Below are 12,980 nucleotides of genomic sequence, written 5' to 3'. Positions count from 1 at the left end.
AGTTACTACAAACCCTGCCTAGGTTCTCCATAGGTGTATAGGCCTTGTGATCTGTAAGGAGCCCTAAAAATAGCTAGGGGAGCCCTTAGAATACTTAGGGGAAGCATGAATGCACTGTTCCAGTGTCTAACCTAATAAGCCTTCTCTAAGTGCAGTGGTTCTCAAAGTGTGGTCTCTGGATCAGCAGCATCAGCATCCCCAGGGAATTTGTTAGAAATGCAAATTCTCAGGCTCCACTCCAAACCTACTGAAACAGAAACTCGGGATAGGGCCCAGTGATCTGTTTAAACAAGTACTCTCGGTGATTCTGAAAGGTTTGAGAACCACTGTCTTAACAGAATGCTGAAGGTTTCTCGGAAGGTTGATATAGTAATTTGTTAGATATGAAAATGCCAGAAGCAAGAGTTTTTCATAATGAACCCAAGTATATAACAAGAACTTTAAAAGCACCAGGAGCCAACTCTACTTACTTCCTCCCAACTACCTCTGTCCCAAAGGCAAAGCCCAAGTCCACAGCACAATCCTGTGGTACAGAAATTAAGACATTCAGGCCTCAGATGAAACTGACTCTCCCAAGGCTAACTTCAAGTTCTTAAGGAATATGCACTTTGAAAAAATAAAAGGACTTAAGATAGAATTGAGGGAGATGTTACAGAGGGGGATGTCAGACAGATTGGGCTTCCAGTGTTAGAGCTAAAACTTACCAGTGTGTGACCCTGAGTTCAGGGTATGGAAGATTCTGAAAGCAGGGTGAGAAGTATTAGCATTGCAAAACTGGTCTTAGAGGAAGGGAATGCTAAAGAGAAATGATGGCCACAGAGGACTGCCTTGATAAGGGAGAAGCAAGAACAGTGAGGCCATTAGAAGGTCACAGTTCTAATCTAATCTAAAAGTTTCAAGGGGGAATGGACACTACATTGCATTTTAAAGGTTGAGAAATCAAAAAAAGTTGGTGACTGGATGTAGGGAATGAAAGAAAAATGAGTGCTTGGCAGTAAGTTTGGTAAAGTAAGGAATAGTGGTGCCAATAACAGTCACAAGAGCCTTTGTTTGTAAGAGAAAGCCTGAGTTCATTTTTGATTTCTCACTGGAAATGGTCAATGGACATCTACTCATGTGGGACTAAAACTCAGATGAGTAGAAAGAAGCTAAAGGTGAAATGACCGTATAAGTAAGCTCTGAAGCTATAATATATATATATATCTATATATATATATATTTTTTTGAGACGGAGTCTTGCTCAGTCGCCCAGGCTGGAGTGCCGTGGCACGATCTTGACTCACTGCAAGCTCCGCCTCCCAGGTTCACACCATTCTCCTGCCTCAGCCTCCCGAGTAGCTGGGACTATAGGCGCCTGCCACTACGCCCGGCTAATTTTTTTGTATTTTTAGTAGAGACAGGGTTTCACTGTGTTAGCCAGGATGGTCTTGATCTCCTGACCTCGTGATCCGCCCGTCTCGGCCTCCCAAAGTGCTGGGATTACAGGCATGAGCCACCGTGCCTGGCCTGAGGCTATGATTTTTTTTTTTTTTTTTTTTTTTTGAGACGGAGTCTCGCACTGTCGCCCAGGCTGGAGTGCAGTGGCGCAATCTCGGCTCACTGCAAGCTCCGTCTCCCAGGTTCACGCCATTCTCCTGCCTCAGCCTCCTGAGTAGCTGGGACTACAGGCGCCCGCCACCGCGCCTGGGTAATTTTTTGTATTTTTAGTAGAGACGGGGTTTCACCGTGGTCTCGATCTCCTGACCTTGTGATCCGCCCGCCTCGGCCTCCCAAAGTGCTGGGATTACAGGCGTGAGCCACCGTGCCCGGCCGAAGCTATGATATTTTTTAAAAAGTTACCAAGGGAATATAGAGAAGGAAGAATAGAAGGTCAAGTCCAAGTACTGGAAATTGCCCTGTGTCTTAAAGGTCTGGCTGGGAGTGATACAGAAGAGCAGACTCGGGGAAGCAACAAAAGTGAGGCTGATAAGTATTTGGAGAGCCAGGCTACTGCCATGCAACAGAAGCCAAGCAAAGAGGTTTTCTCTCAACAAAGGTTTCCACCTTTATGGTAACATCTGGAACAGAATGCTTGATGTCAATAGCAAAGCACAATGCTGTGGAAAAAACAAAAGTGAGTTCAGTGTTACTCTGGGTGGCCCTTGTAGAGCCTAAGTCTTCTACCAGTTGGACTTAGCAAGATCCATGCAATGATTGATGGCAAGGGTTCATAAACACTGTTGCCACAGGGCAAGATGGAAGGACGAAGCACTTCTCTGAATGATGGGAACTTACCTAGCTCATCCCAGAGCTGCCTGCACTTGTCTGTCATGTTTGTTCCTTGCTGCCTCCAGAGCGTGAGTCGTGGGTCAGCCATAAACTGCTCAGTTATTAGTGTCAGCATCCTTGCTCCATTGGAATCTCTCATCCGCAGCATTTCTCGAACCTGACACATAAGAAGTGGCAAGGGATTGGTGATTGTGCATCACAAAAAAGTAGGAGGAGAAGGAAGTGGGGGAGGGGGAAGTGAAGATGAAGTATCTGAGTACACCATATCCAAAAGAGCCAGAAAGGCGGCCTCTTGTTCTGTAAGCAAGATCTCTGCATGTACCAAGAAAGCCTGATGTTCACAATGAGATACCATTTCACACCCACTAGGATGGCTAGAATTAAAAAGTCAGATAACAAGTGTTGGACAGGATGCAAAGAAATTGACACATCATACACTGTTGGTAGGAATGTAAAATGATACAGCCACCTTGGAAAACAGACTGGCAGTTCCTCAAATGATTAAGCATAGAGTTACTATATGACCCATCAATTCCACTCCAAGAAAGAAATGAAAATACATGTCCACATGTCCACATAGAACCTTATACAAGAATGTTTATAGCAGCACTATTCATAATAGCCAAAAGGTGGAAACAACTCAAATGTTCACTAACAGATGAATGGATAAACAAAACGTAGGCTATCCACATTTTGAACAATAAATCCACATTTATTGTTCAGCCGTAAAAAGGAATGAAGTACTGATTCATGCTATGACACCGATGAATCTTAAAAACATTATGCTGAGTGAAGGAAGCCAATCATAAAAGACTACATACTATATGAATGATTCCATTCATATGAAAGTCCAGAATAGGGAAATCTATAGAGACAGAAAGTAGATTAGTGGTTTCTTAGGGCTGGGGGAGGAAGACATAGAGGACAAGGGAGGGATAGGTAAGGGTATGGGTTTCTTTTTGAGGTGATGAAAATGTTCTTAAGTTGATTGTGGTGATGGCTGCATATAACTATGAATATACTAAAAAACACTGAACTGAACTTTAACACTTTAAATAGGTGAATTGTATAGTATATGAATTATATCTCACTGAAGGTATTAAGGGGGAAAAAAAAGAAAAGAAAAACAGCCTGCTGTGAGAGCCCCTAGTTTCAAAATACTAAGTGTCTTTAGGAACAGTGTTGAAACTCTAGCCTTCAAGCTTCATCAGGCAGCACTGAATTAAAAGCAGAGGGAAGATAGTTTCCTTGCTAAAATGCCCCAGCAATACTAACTCATTTACAGAGCAGAGCAGAAGGAACAGGACTACCAGGCTGAGGTGGTAGGACTCCCTGGAGGCAGCCTGCTCAAGTCTGGTCAGCCTCTCCCACTAGATTTCAAGTATTCAGTTCAGCTATGTCAAGTGAGCTAGGTATATTGCATGAAGCCTGAAGTGGTGTGCCCAGTCTAACTTAAGCTTCTTTTGTCAACAACAAAAGAAAAACACCTTTTCATATCTTACCTTGGCAAACATTGAGCTGAGCTGCTTTCCAGAGCCACAGTAACCGCCCTGGGAGAGAAAAAGCTTCACTTGTTCTTTCACCTGTTCTTCATCCAAATGCCAACAGTTTTCATCGTCAATGCTGGCCCCAGCTGTGGGGTCAGGGGCACCTATGAAGAATGGGAACAGTGAAATGAATCCCCAGAGTTCACATGCTACACATTCAGCTGGAGGGGCACTTTGTGAACATATTGAAATAGAGATGGGTCATTCTGCTTTCATACGGGTTTTGTCAACTATATAGTCCTAAACAAAATAAATAAATACATAAAATTAATTTTTCAAAAAGCCTAAATTAAAAGATCTAATGCTAGTTGCATGTTCACTTAAGTCTCAGTTATAGCTTCATCTAAGATCTACAGATACCACTGTAGGGGAAAAAAGGCCAGAAGAAATATACAATATGTAAATTGTGCATTTTTTCCCCCAGGAGAGTAACATTTTGTTTCTTCTTTTTGCTTTTCTATGAAGTTCAAATATGCCTTAATAGGCACGCATTATTTTAAAATACAAATACATTCTCTGAACATGAAAAATTCTTTTTGTTTGTTTGAGACAGGGTCTCACTCTGTCGCCCAGGCTGCTGGAGTGCAGTAGCATGATCATGGTTCACTGCAGCCTCAACCTCCCAGGCTCAATCAATGCTTCCACCTCAGCCTCCCAAGTAGCTGGCACCACAGGACAGGGCCACCACACCCAACTATTTTAAAACATTTTTTGTAGAGACAGGGTTTTGCCATGTTGCCCAGGCTGGTCTCAAATTCTTGGGCTCAAGCAATCCTCCCAACTCAAGTCTCCCAAAGTACTGGGATTACAGGCCAAAAAATTCTGTTTTTTAAAGTTCACTAGAAAACCGTCCCCTAAAGCATAGGTAGACTTGCATACAGGGTGATATGATTTTATAAATTTATACAAAATATATTTTCATAGTGGGCTCACCTTGACAAAACCACTTAAAACATAGTTACAGTTATTTACACATCCCTCTCTCCTAGTAGTCTGTTAACTCCTTACTCACGGTTGAATCCCCAGTTGAATCCAAAGCTGTATCACCTACAGCATAGTGCTGATAATGTGACAAGCACTCTGGAAATGTCTGTGAAATGAAAACTGAATCATCTTCTTTCACTCTGTTATAGACAGAGTGCTGTAACAATTTTTTTGTTTGTTTTTTTTAAATGTTAACTGACAAATAATTGTGTGTATATATGGGGTACAATGTAATGTTTTAATCTATGTATATATTTTTTTGAGACAGAGTCTCACTCTGTCATCCAGGTTGGAGTGCAGTGGCACGATTTTGGCTCACTGCAACCTCCACCTCCCAGGTTCAAGTGATTTTTGTGCCTCAGCCTCTCAAGTAGCTGGGATTTCAGGCATGTGCCACCACACCTGGATAATTCTTGTATTTCTGGCAGAGATGAGGTTTCGCCATGTTGGCCAGGCTGGTCTCAAACTCCTGGCCTTAAGTGATCTGCCTGCCTTGGCCTCCCAAAGTGCTGGGATTACAGGCGTGAGCCACTGCACCCGGCCTGACCTATGTATACATTATAGGAAGAGTTGATCGAGCCAATTAACATACCCATCACCTCACCAGTTTGTCTTTTTTTTTTTTTTTTTTGATGTGGTAAGAATGTTAAAAATCTATTTTAGTAATTTTGAAATATACATTATTGGTTGGGTGCAGTGGCTCATGCCTGTAATCCCAGCACTTTGGGAGGCTGAGGCATGTGGATCACTTGAGGCCAGGAGTTTGAGACTAGCCTGGCCAACATGGTGAAACCCATCTCTACCAAAAGTACAAAAATTAGCTGGGTGTGGTGGCAAATGCCTGTAATTCCAGCCACTTGGGAGACTGAGGCATGAGAATTGCTTGAACCTGGGAGGTGGAGGTTGCAGTGAGCCAAGATCATGCCACTGCATTCCCGCCTGGGCAACAGAGTGAGACCCTGTCTCAAAAAACAAGAAAAACGACAACATTATTATTAACTGTGGTCACCATGTAGTGCAATACATTACTAAAACTTATTCTGTGACAAATTTTTAGAAACCTACCTCCAAGTGACAACAGGCCATAAATCAATACTCTATAGGTGTGGTCATGCAATAGGTTACAAATTCATGTCATGTTTAATCAGTTTGCCTTACTCCTTGTCTCCCTATGTCAGAACTCTGCTTACATAAGATTTGGGTCAGCATAACAAAGCTACTCCTCTGCTATGCTTTGTTGTAGTACATCTTATTCGCTAGGGAATTAGGAGGGCTCACATTATTCATTCATTCCACAAATACAAATTAACACATATGATCTGCCAGTTTATTGTATCTATTCTATGCTTCTTTTCTTCAAATGTTTTGTTCTATACACAGTTTTTTGTTGTTTGTTCTAGACAGGGTCTCATTCTGTTGCCCAGGCTGGAGTGTAGTAGTGCGATCATGGCTAACTGCATCCTCAACCTCCTGTGCTCAAGTGATCCCACCACCTTAGCTTCCCAAGTAGCTGGGACTAAAGACATGCACCACTATGCCCAACTAATTTATTTTTTAATTTTTTTGTAGAGATGGGGTCTTGCTATATTGCCCAGGCTGGTCTCGAACTTCTGGGCTCAAGAGACCCTCCAAAGTGTTAGGATTATAGGCATAACCCACCATACCGGGCCAAGTTTTTGAAAAAATAATTTCAACTCTTATTGTAGATTCAGGGGATATATGTATAGGTGTGTTATATGGGTATATTGTGTGATGCTGAGGTTTGGGGTAAAAATGATCCCATCACCCAGGTAGTGAGCATAGTACCCAATAGGTACTTTTTCAGATCTTGTCCCTTCCTTTTCTCTCCTCTCAAGTAGTTCCCAGTGTCTATTGTGCCCATCTTTATGACCATGTGTAACCAATGCTTAGCTTCCACTTATAAGTGAGAACATGTGGCATTTGGCTTCCTGTTTCTGAATTAATTTACTTAGGATAATGGCCTCCAGCTGCATCCACGTTACTGCCGAGGAAATTATTTTGGTCTTTTTTTTTTTGGCTGCATTGAATTCCATGATGTATATGTACCACATCTTCTTTATCCAATCCACTGCTGTTGGGCATCTAGGTTGATTCCACATCTTTGCTGTTGTGAACATATGAGTGCCTGTATCTTTTCAGTAGAATGATTTATTCTCCTTTGGGCATATGCCCAGTAATGGGATTGCTGGGTGGCCTAGTAGTTCTGTTTTAAGTGCTTTGAGAACTCTCCAAATAAACATAGTTCTGATCATAATCACTTCCCCGATCAAAAATATTCAGTCATGCCCTATTCTTACTAAATTATGTCCAAATGCCCTAGAATGGCCTTCAAGGTCCTCTATGCTCAGGCCCTATCTTTCATTTTTCGTCTTGTCTTCCCCTACACTTATGATATGCTTCAGCCAGAAACAGTGTTCCCAGAACTCAACCACATTGGCTTATGACATACTTTTCCTCCTCCTTCCTCTAACCTGTTCTTTGACCAAAAAACCCAACAGTTTTCACTGTCAATATTATTTCGGTACCAGAGTCAGGGCTGCAATGAGAAACAGAAACCATAGGCCGGGCGTGGTGGCTCACACCTGTAATCCCAGCACTTTGGGAGGCAGAGGTGGGCAGATCACGAGGTCAGGAGATGGAGACCATCCTGGCTAACGTGGTGAAACCCCGTCTCTACTAAAATACAAAAAATTAGCCAGGCGTGGTGGCGGGCGCACGTAGTCCCAGCTACTCAGAAGGCTGAGGCAGGAGAATGGCGTGAACCCGGAGGGTGGAGCTTGCAGTGAGCCGAGACCGTGCCACTGCACTCCAGCCTGGGTGACAGAGCGAGACTCCATCTCAAAAAAAAAAAAAAAAAAAGACATCATAAAATTAGTGTATAGAGAGGCTAACACTGCTGAGGTTCATGTATTGCTAGTTTACCTGGCAATAGGAGCTTTCTTTTTTAACCTTCTCACTGAATTAGCCATATACTCCATTGCCACCTGACGAAAGTATGCCCATCTTATGCTCATGTGCTCAGCATATAAAGGCAGTAACACTATTTTTTGTATTTGTAGTCTCCTGATATTAATTCACTTACTAATTAACATTCTACATAGTACTTTATTATTACGTTCATTAAATGTTCTTCATAGCACTTTATTATTACTTCTCTTGCACCTTGTTTTACATTAGAATTTTGCATTTCTCATATATTCCCAACTAAGTTGAAATTTTTAAAAAATAGGGATTCATTTTTCTACTTCATAGTGTCAGGCTCATTACAGCACTGAGTTAATATTTACAGAATGAATAAATACACATCTCACTGACCATCTAGATTTAAGCACCACACAGGCATATATTGTGTCCTATCCTCCTTTTATATCCCAAAAGTGGCAAAGCAAAACAAATATACTCCTTATCCTTAAATATTTGTAAGTAACAAGAATTTATTCAGTTTTTCCTATGCTAGAGGCACTTTTTATACATATACCCATTAGAATGTGTGCTCCTTGAGGGCAAAAGTTTTTGTTTGCTGGTATATTCACAACACATAGAAAAGTGCCTGGCATATAGTAGGTGCTCAATAAATATTTATTGAATAAATTCCAAGGAACGTTCATAACAACTCTATGAGGCCATATTATTCTCCTAATTTTAAAATGAAGAAACTAAAGTTTACACAGGGTAACTTAGATGTAAAGTATATCAGCCAGGATCTATATATTGGTCTCTCTCCAAAGCCTGTCTCTTTACTACAAGGCTATACTTTGGCCTTCGTCTCATGCTGCTGTGATTCACCAGTTGGTTTTAGGCCCCCTGAAGCTGTAACTGATGGTGTATCTGAAGATAGCCAAATACCATCTTTCCTTGGCTTATTCTGCTACATAGAATATGGAATTAGTCAGAATAATGCATTTTTCCCACAGTGAGGATAACTAGAGTTCTCATCAGTACAGTGATTCTCTGATATTAATATACAAAATAATTACTTGGGGTTTATGTGAAAAATGCAGATTATGGAGTCTAACTCCTAACAATTCTGGTTTTCAGGAGCTCCATAGAGATAAAACTGAGATAAATTAGGTTAATCCAAGAACTGGTTGTTGAGTACCTTGGAGCTAAGGATTGGGGTTGGAATGAACAGCAATGGTGCTCCAGCAGCAGAGGGCAGAGATGGCTTGAATACCAATTCTGTCCCTCGGATGGTTAAGTTAGGATATGAAAAAGCAGGAACAGGATCTAGTCTTTTAGGGGAGTCGGCCTTAAACAACTGGCTGGAAGTATGGACTGATACCCTCTCCTCTGAGGGTTTGAAGGGGTATGGAAAAAAGTGGAGAACACTTGGCACCCAGGTGATAATAGTGGCAGTAGCTGGGGAAGAAATAAGGCACAGTTTATAAATACCTAGAGTGTATCTAAAGAAAACTGCTGGGATAGGGCTAGGACGAATCAAAACCTTGAGAGTTACTAACAGTACAACTTCATTTAAAACTTCAAAAGGGTTTGTTTATTTTATAGGAGAGAAAGGAAAGTAAATTGTACAAATGTTTGCTGGTCTACAATGGACCCCAGGAGATGAGAAACTGAGCTGCTAAAATGGGTGACAGCAGCAAAAAAGGAAGTGAGTTAATATTTGGGGCATTGAGGTAACAAACTACTAGGAGTTTGTGTGATTGCTGAGGCAAGCAAAGTCATTTGGGAAGAGAACAAACTGGCAAGAGACCCAATGGAGAATTTTCTAAGACACTTTCATTTTCATTTCTAAGACATTTTCATTTATTCAGCCAATATTTATAGAGAGCCTCATATGTACAGAACCTGTGCCTGTGCCAAATACTGGATATATAACGGTAAACAAAGCAGATACAGAGCTTATAGTTGGGGAGAGAGACCTTAAGCAAATAATCACATGTACATATTTTTGTGTGGAAAGGAAGAAGAGTCAAACGCTTCTCTGAGAAAGTGACATTTAAGCTGACACTTGAAGAATAAACAGGAGTTAGCCTGGCAGAGAGTGGAAGAAATACTGTGTACTTTTTGTTCAAAAAAAGCATTACTTTGGTAATTAAATACAACTATAATAAGGGAGGGAGGACAGAAACAGGATGGGAAAGGAGGATATTCTCTCAAGGAGAGGGAATATTATGTGAAAATACAGGCAAAAACCAGATCATGCAAAGTTTTGCATGCCACAGAAATTTGGATTCGATCCTAACAGTAATAGGAGGCCACTGAAGGATTTTAAACAAGAAGTGATATGATAATACCTGCAGTTATAGAAAAGTTACTTTGGATGGTGGTATGAAGAATGGAATAGAGGGGATTAATAGTGGAAACTGAAAGATCAGTTAGATGGCTACTATAACAATTTACATGAGAGATTATAGTGGTTTGATTTAATAGGGAGAAGTAGAAAATTATGAAATATATTTCAGAGGTAAAATTAACAGATCTTGCAATGTATTGCATGTGGAATACACAAAAGACAAAGGTGTTAGGAGTAACTACAAGGTTTTCATCATGATTCCATGGCTAGATGGTGGTGCTATACGGTGAATACAGGAGGATAAATAAATTTGGGGAAGAAGATCATAAAATCACATTTGGATATGTTGATCTTGGGATGCCTTTATGACATTAAATAGTTGCACATAGAGTCTAACGCTCAATAGATATGGGCTGAAGAAATACATCTGTGAGGTTGGGCACAGTGGCTCATGCCTGTAATCCTAGCACTTTGGGAGGCCAAGGTGGGTGTGTTGCTTGAGCCCAAGAGCTCAAGACCAGCCTCCGCAACACAGTGAGACCCTGTCTCTACAAAAAACACAAAAATTAGCCAAGCATGGTGGCATGAGCCTGTGGTCCCAGCTACTTGGGAGGCTGACGTGGGAGGATCACCTGAGCCCAGGGAAACTGAGGCTGTAGTGAACTGTGATTGTGCCACTGCATTCCAGCCTAGGTGACAGAGTAATACCCTGCCTCAAAAAAAAAAAAAAAAAAAAAAAGAAAGAAATACATTTGTGAGTCATGGAATGTAGATAATATTTGAAGACAAGGATGTAACTGAGATTGCCTACAGGAATCATATAAAATAAGAAGAGGAGAAAATGTAAGATAATTTATAAGAAATGTCAATATTCAAAGGTCAAATAGTACAGTAGAGGACAGCATTAAGGAATAAACAAGGGCACAAATCATTTAACTAGATAAACTAGGTGTGGAGTTCACAAACTGGCTTCTTCAGCTGTCTTTCACTAACTCCCAGGCAGCATCTTTTCTAAAAATCCTTTCTTTACTTTAAAAATCAAATTAAATTAAAATGCCCTTATATGTTCACTGGTTAGAACATTTTAGTCTTTCCACAGAAAGAGATGAGTATGAAACCACTCATCTTTAGTAACAGTAAAGTAGGCCTAGTCAATGTAAATAATACTTTAACATTATACTCTGAATTTTTTCCTAAGGACTAATAACAGAAATGATGACAAGTGAAGATAAGATAGAAAGGATGTCTTTCATAAATAATTATGAAACAAACCATTGTGTGGGTTCAGCCTTCACGTAAGCATTGAAGCTTATATAATGAGATCTGTCCTGAGGGTGTTTTTAAGTCTAAGGATCCAATTTTTCTTTCATTCTTTTTTTTTTTTTTTTTTGAGATGGAGTCTCACTCTGCTGCCCAGGCTGGAGTGCAGTGGTGTGATCTCAGTTCACTGCAACCTCCGCCTCCAGGGTTCAAGCCATTCTCCTGCCTCAGCCTCCCAAATGGCTGGGATTACAGGTGGTGCACACTACCATGCCTGGCTAATTTTTGTATTTTTAGTAGAGACGGGATTTCACCATGTTGGCCAGGCTGGTCTTGAACTCCTGACCTTAGGTGATCTGTCTACTCCAGCCTCCCAAAGTGCTGGGATTACAGGCGTGAGCCACGGTGTCTGGCCAATAAATAGTAATTTAAAAATTTTAATGTAAGGTGAGCCAAAATCATGCCATTGCACTCCAGCCTGGGCAAAGAGAGCAAAGTTCCATCTCAAAAAAAAAATAAAAAAAAAAAAAAATTAATGTATTCCATTTTGTTGATCTTTTCCTACTAAAAAAAATTTTCTCTACCTCAAGGACATGAAGGTGTTCTCTTATCTTAGGTTTTACTCTTCTACTTTTCACATTTATATCTGCAATCCATCTGCAACTGATTTTTCTAAGTGTTATCAGGTAGAAATCAAGTTTCCAGTTGAAACTGGAATCTCATTATAGTTCTGATTTGCATTTCTTTGATAACCAGTGATGTTGAGCACCTTTTCATATGCCTGTTTGCCATTTGTATGTCTTCTTTCGGGAAATGTCTATTCAGACCTTTTGCCCATTTAAAAATAGGATTATTAGATTTTTTCTTATAGAGTTGTTTGAGCTCCTTTTATATTCAAGGATTATTAATCCCTTGTCAGAAGGATAGTTTGAAGGAATTTTCTCCTATTCTGTGGGTTGTTTCTTCACTTTGTTGATTATATCCTTTCTGTACAGAAGCTTTTTAACTTGATGTGATCCCATTTATCCATTTTTGCTTTGGTTGCCTGTGCTTGTGGGTTATTACTCAAAAAATCTTTGCCCAGTCCAGTGTCCTAGAGAGCTTCCCCAATGTTTTCTTGTAGTAGTTTCATAGTTTCAGGTCTTAGATGTAAGTCTTTAATCCATTTTTATCTGATTTTTGTATATGGTTAGAGATGGGGGTCAAGTTTCATTTCTTCTGCATACGGATATCCAGTTTCCCAGCATCCATTTATTGAAAAAACTGTCTTTTCCTCAGTGTATGTTCTTGGCATCTTTGTAACAAATGAGTTCAGTGTAGGTGTGTGGATTTGTTTCTGGGTTTTCTATTCTGTTCCATTGGTCTATGTGTCTATTTTATGACAGTACCATGCTATTTTAGTTACTATAGCTCTGTAGTAAAATGTTAAGTCAAGTAATATGATAACTCCAGTTTTGTTCTTTTTGCTTAGGATAGCTTTGGTTATTCCAGGTCTTTGTGGTTTCATATAACAAAAAACAATTTTAGAATTGTTTTTTCTATTTCTGTTAATAATGTCATTGGTATTTTGATAGGGATTACATTGAATCTGTAGATTAAGTAGTATGAGTATTTTAACAATATTGATTTTTCCAATTCATGAACAT

The 12,980-nt window shown here is 40.2% G+C and overlaps 1 protein-coding gene across 6 annotated transcripts in view; it reads right to left on the bottom strand.

Annotated features, from left to right (window-relative positions):
• ZSWIM5 (zinc finger SWIM-type containing 5) overlaps positions 1–12,980 on the bottom strand; it is a 193,239-nt gene that overhangs the window by 39,591 nt on the left and 140,668 nt on the right. For all 6 annotated transcript variants that reach the window (XR_012420925.1, XM_045372158.2, XM_065523482.1 and 3 more), the window contains exons 3-4: positions 3,771–3,919; positions 2,275–2,425 (exon numbers count right to left, since the gene is read on the bottom strand). Coding sequence is in view for 5 of the 6 variants with exons in the window: in XM_045372158.2 (XP_045228093.1) it covers positions 2,275–2,425; positions 3,771–3,919 (300 nt within the window). In the remaining variant the exon portion in view is untranslated. The remainder of the gene's footprint in view (positions 1–2,274; positions 2,426–3,770; positions 3,920–12,980) is intronic.

Source organism: Macaca fascicularis, chromosome 1 (assembly GCF_037993035.2).
Source record: "Macaca fascicularis isolate 582-1 chromosome 1, T2T-MFA8v1.1".
NCBI lineage: Eukaryota > Metazoa > Chordata > Mammalia > Primates > Cercopithecidae > Macaca > Macaca fascicularis.
Note: the sequence above shows the minus strand (reverse complement) of the source record. Positions and strands in the feature narration are given on the sequence as shown.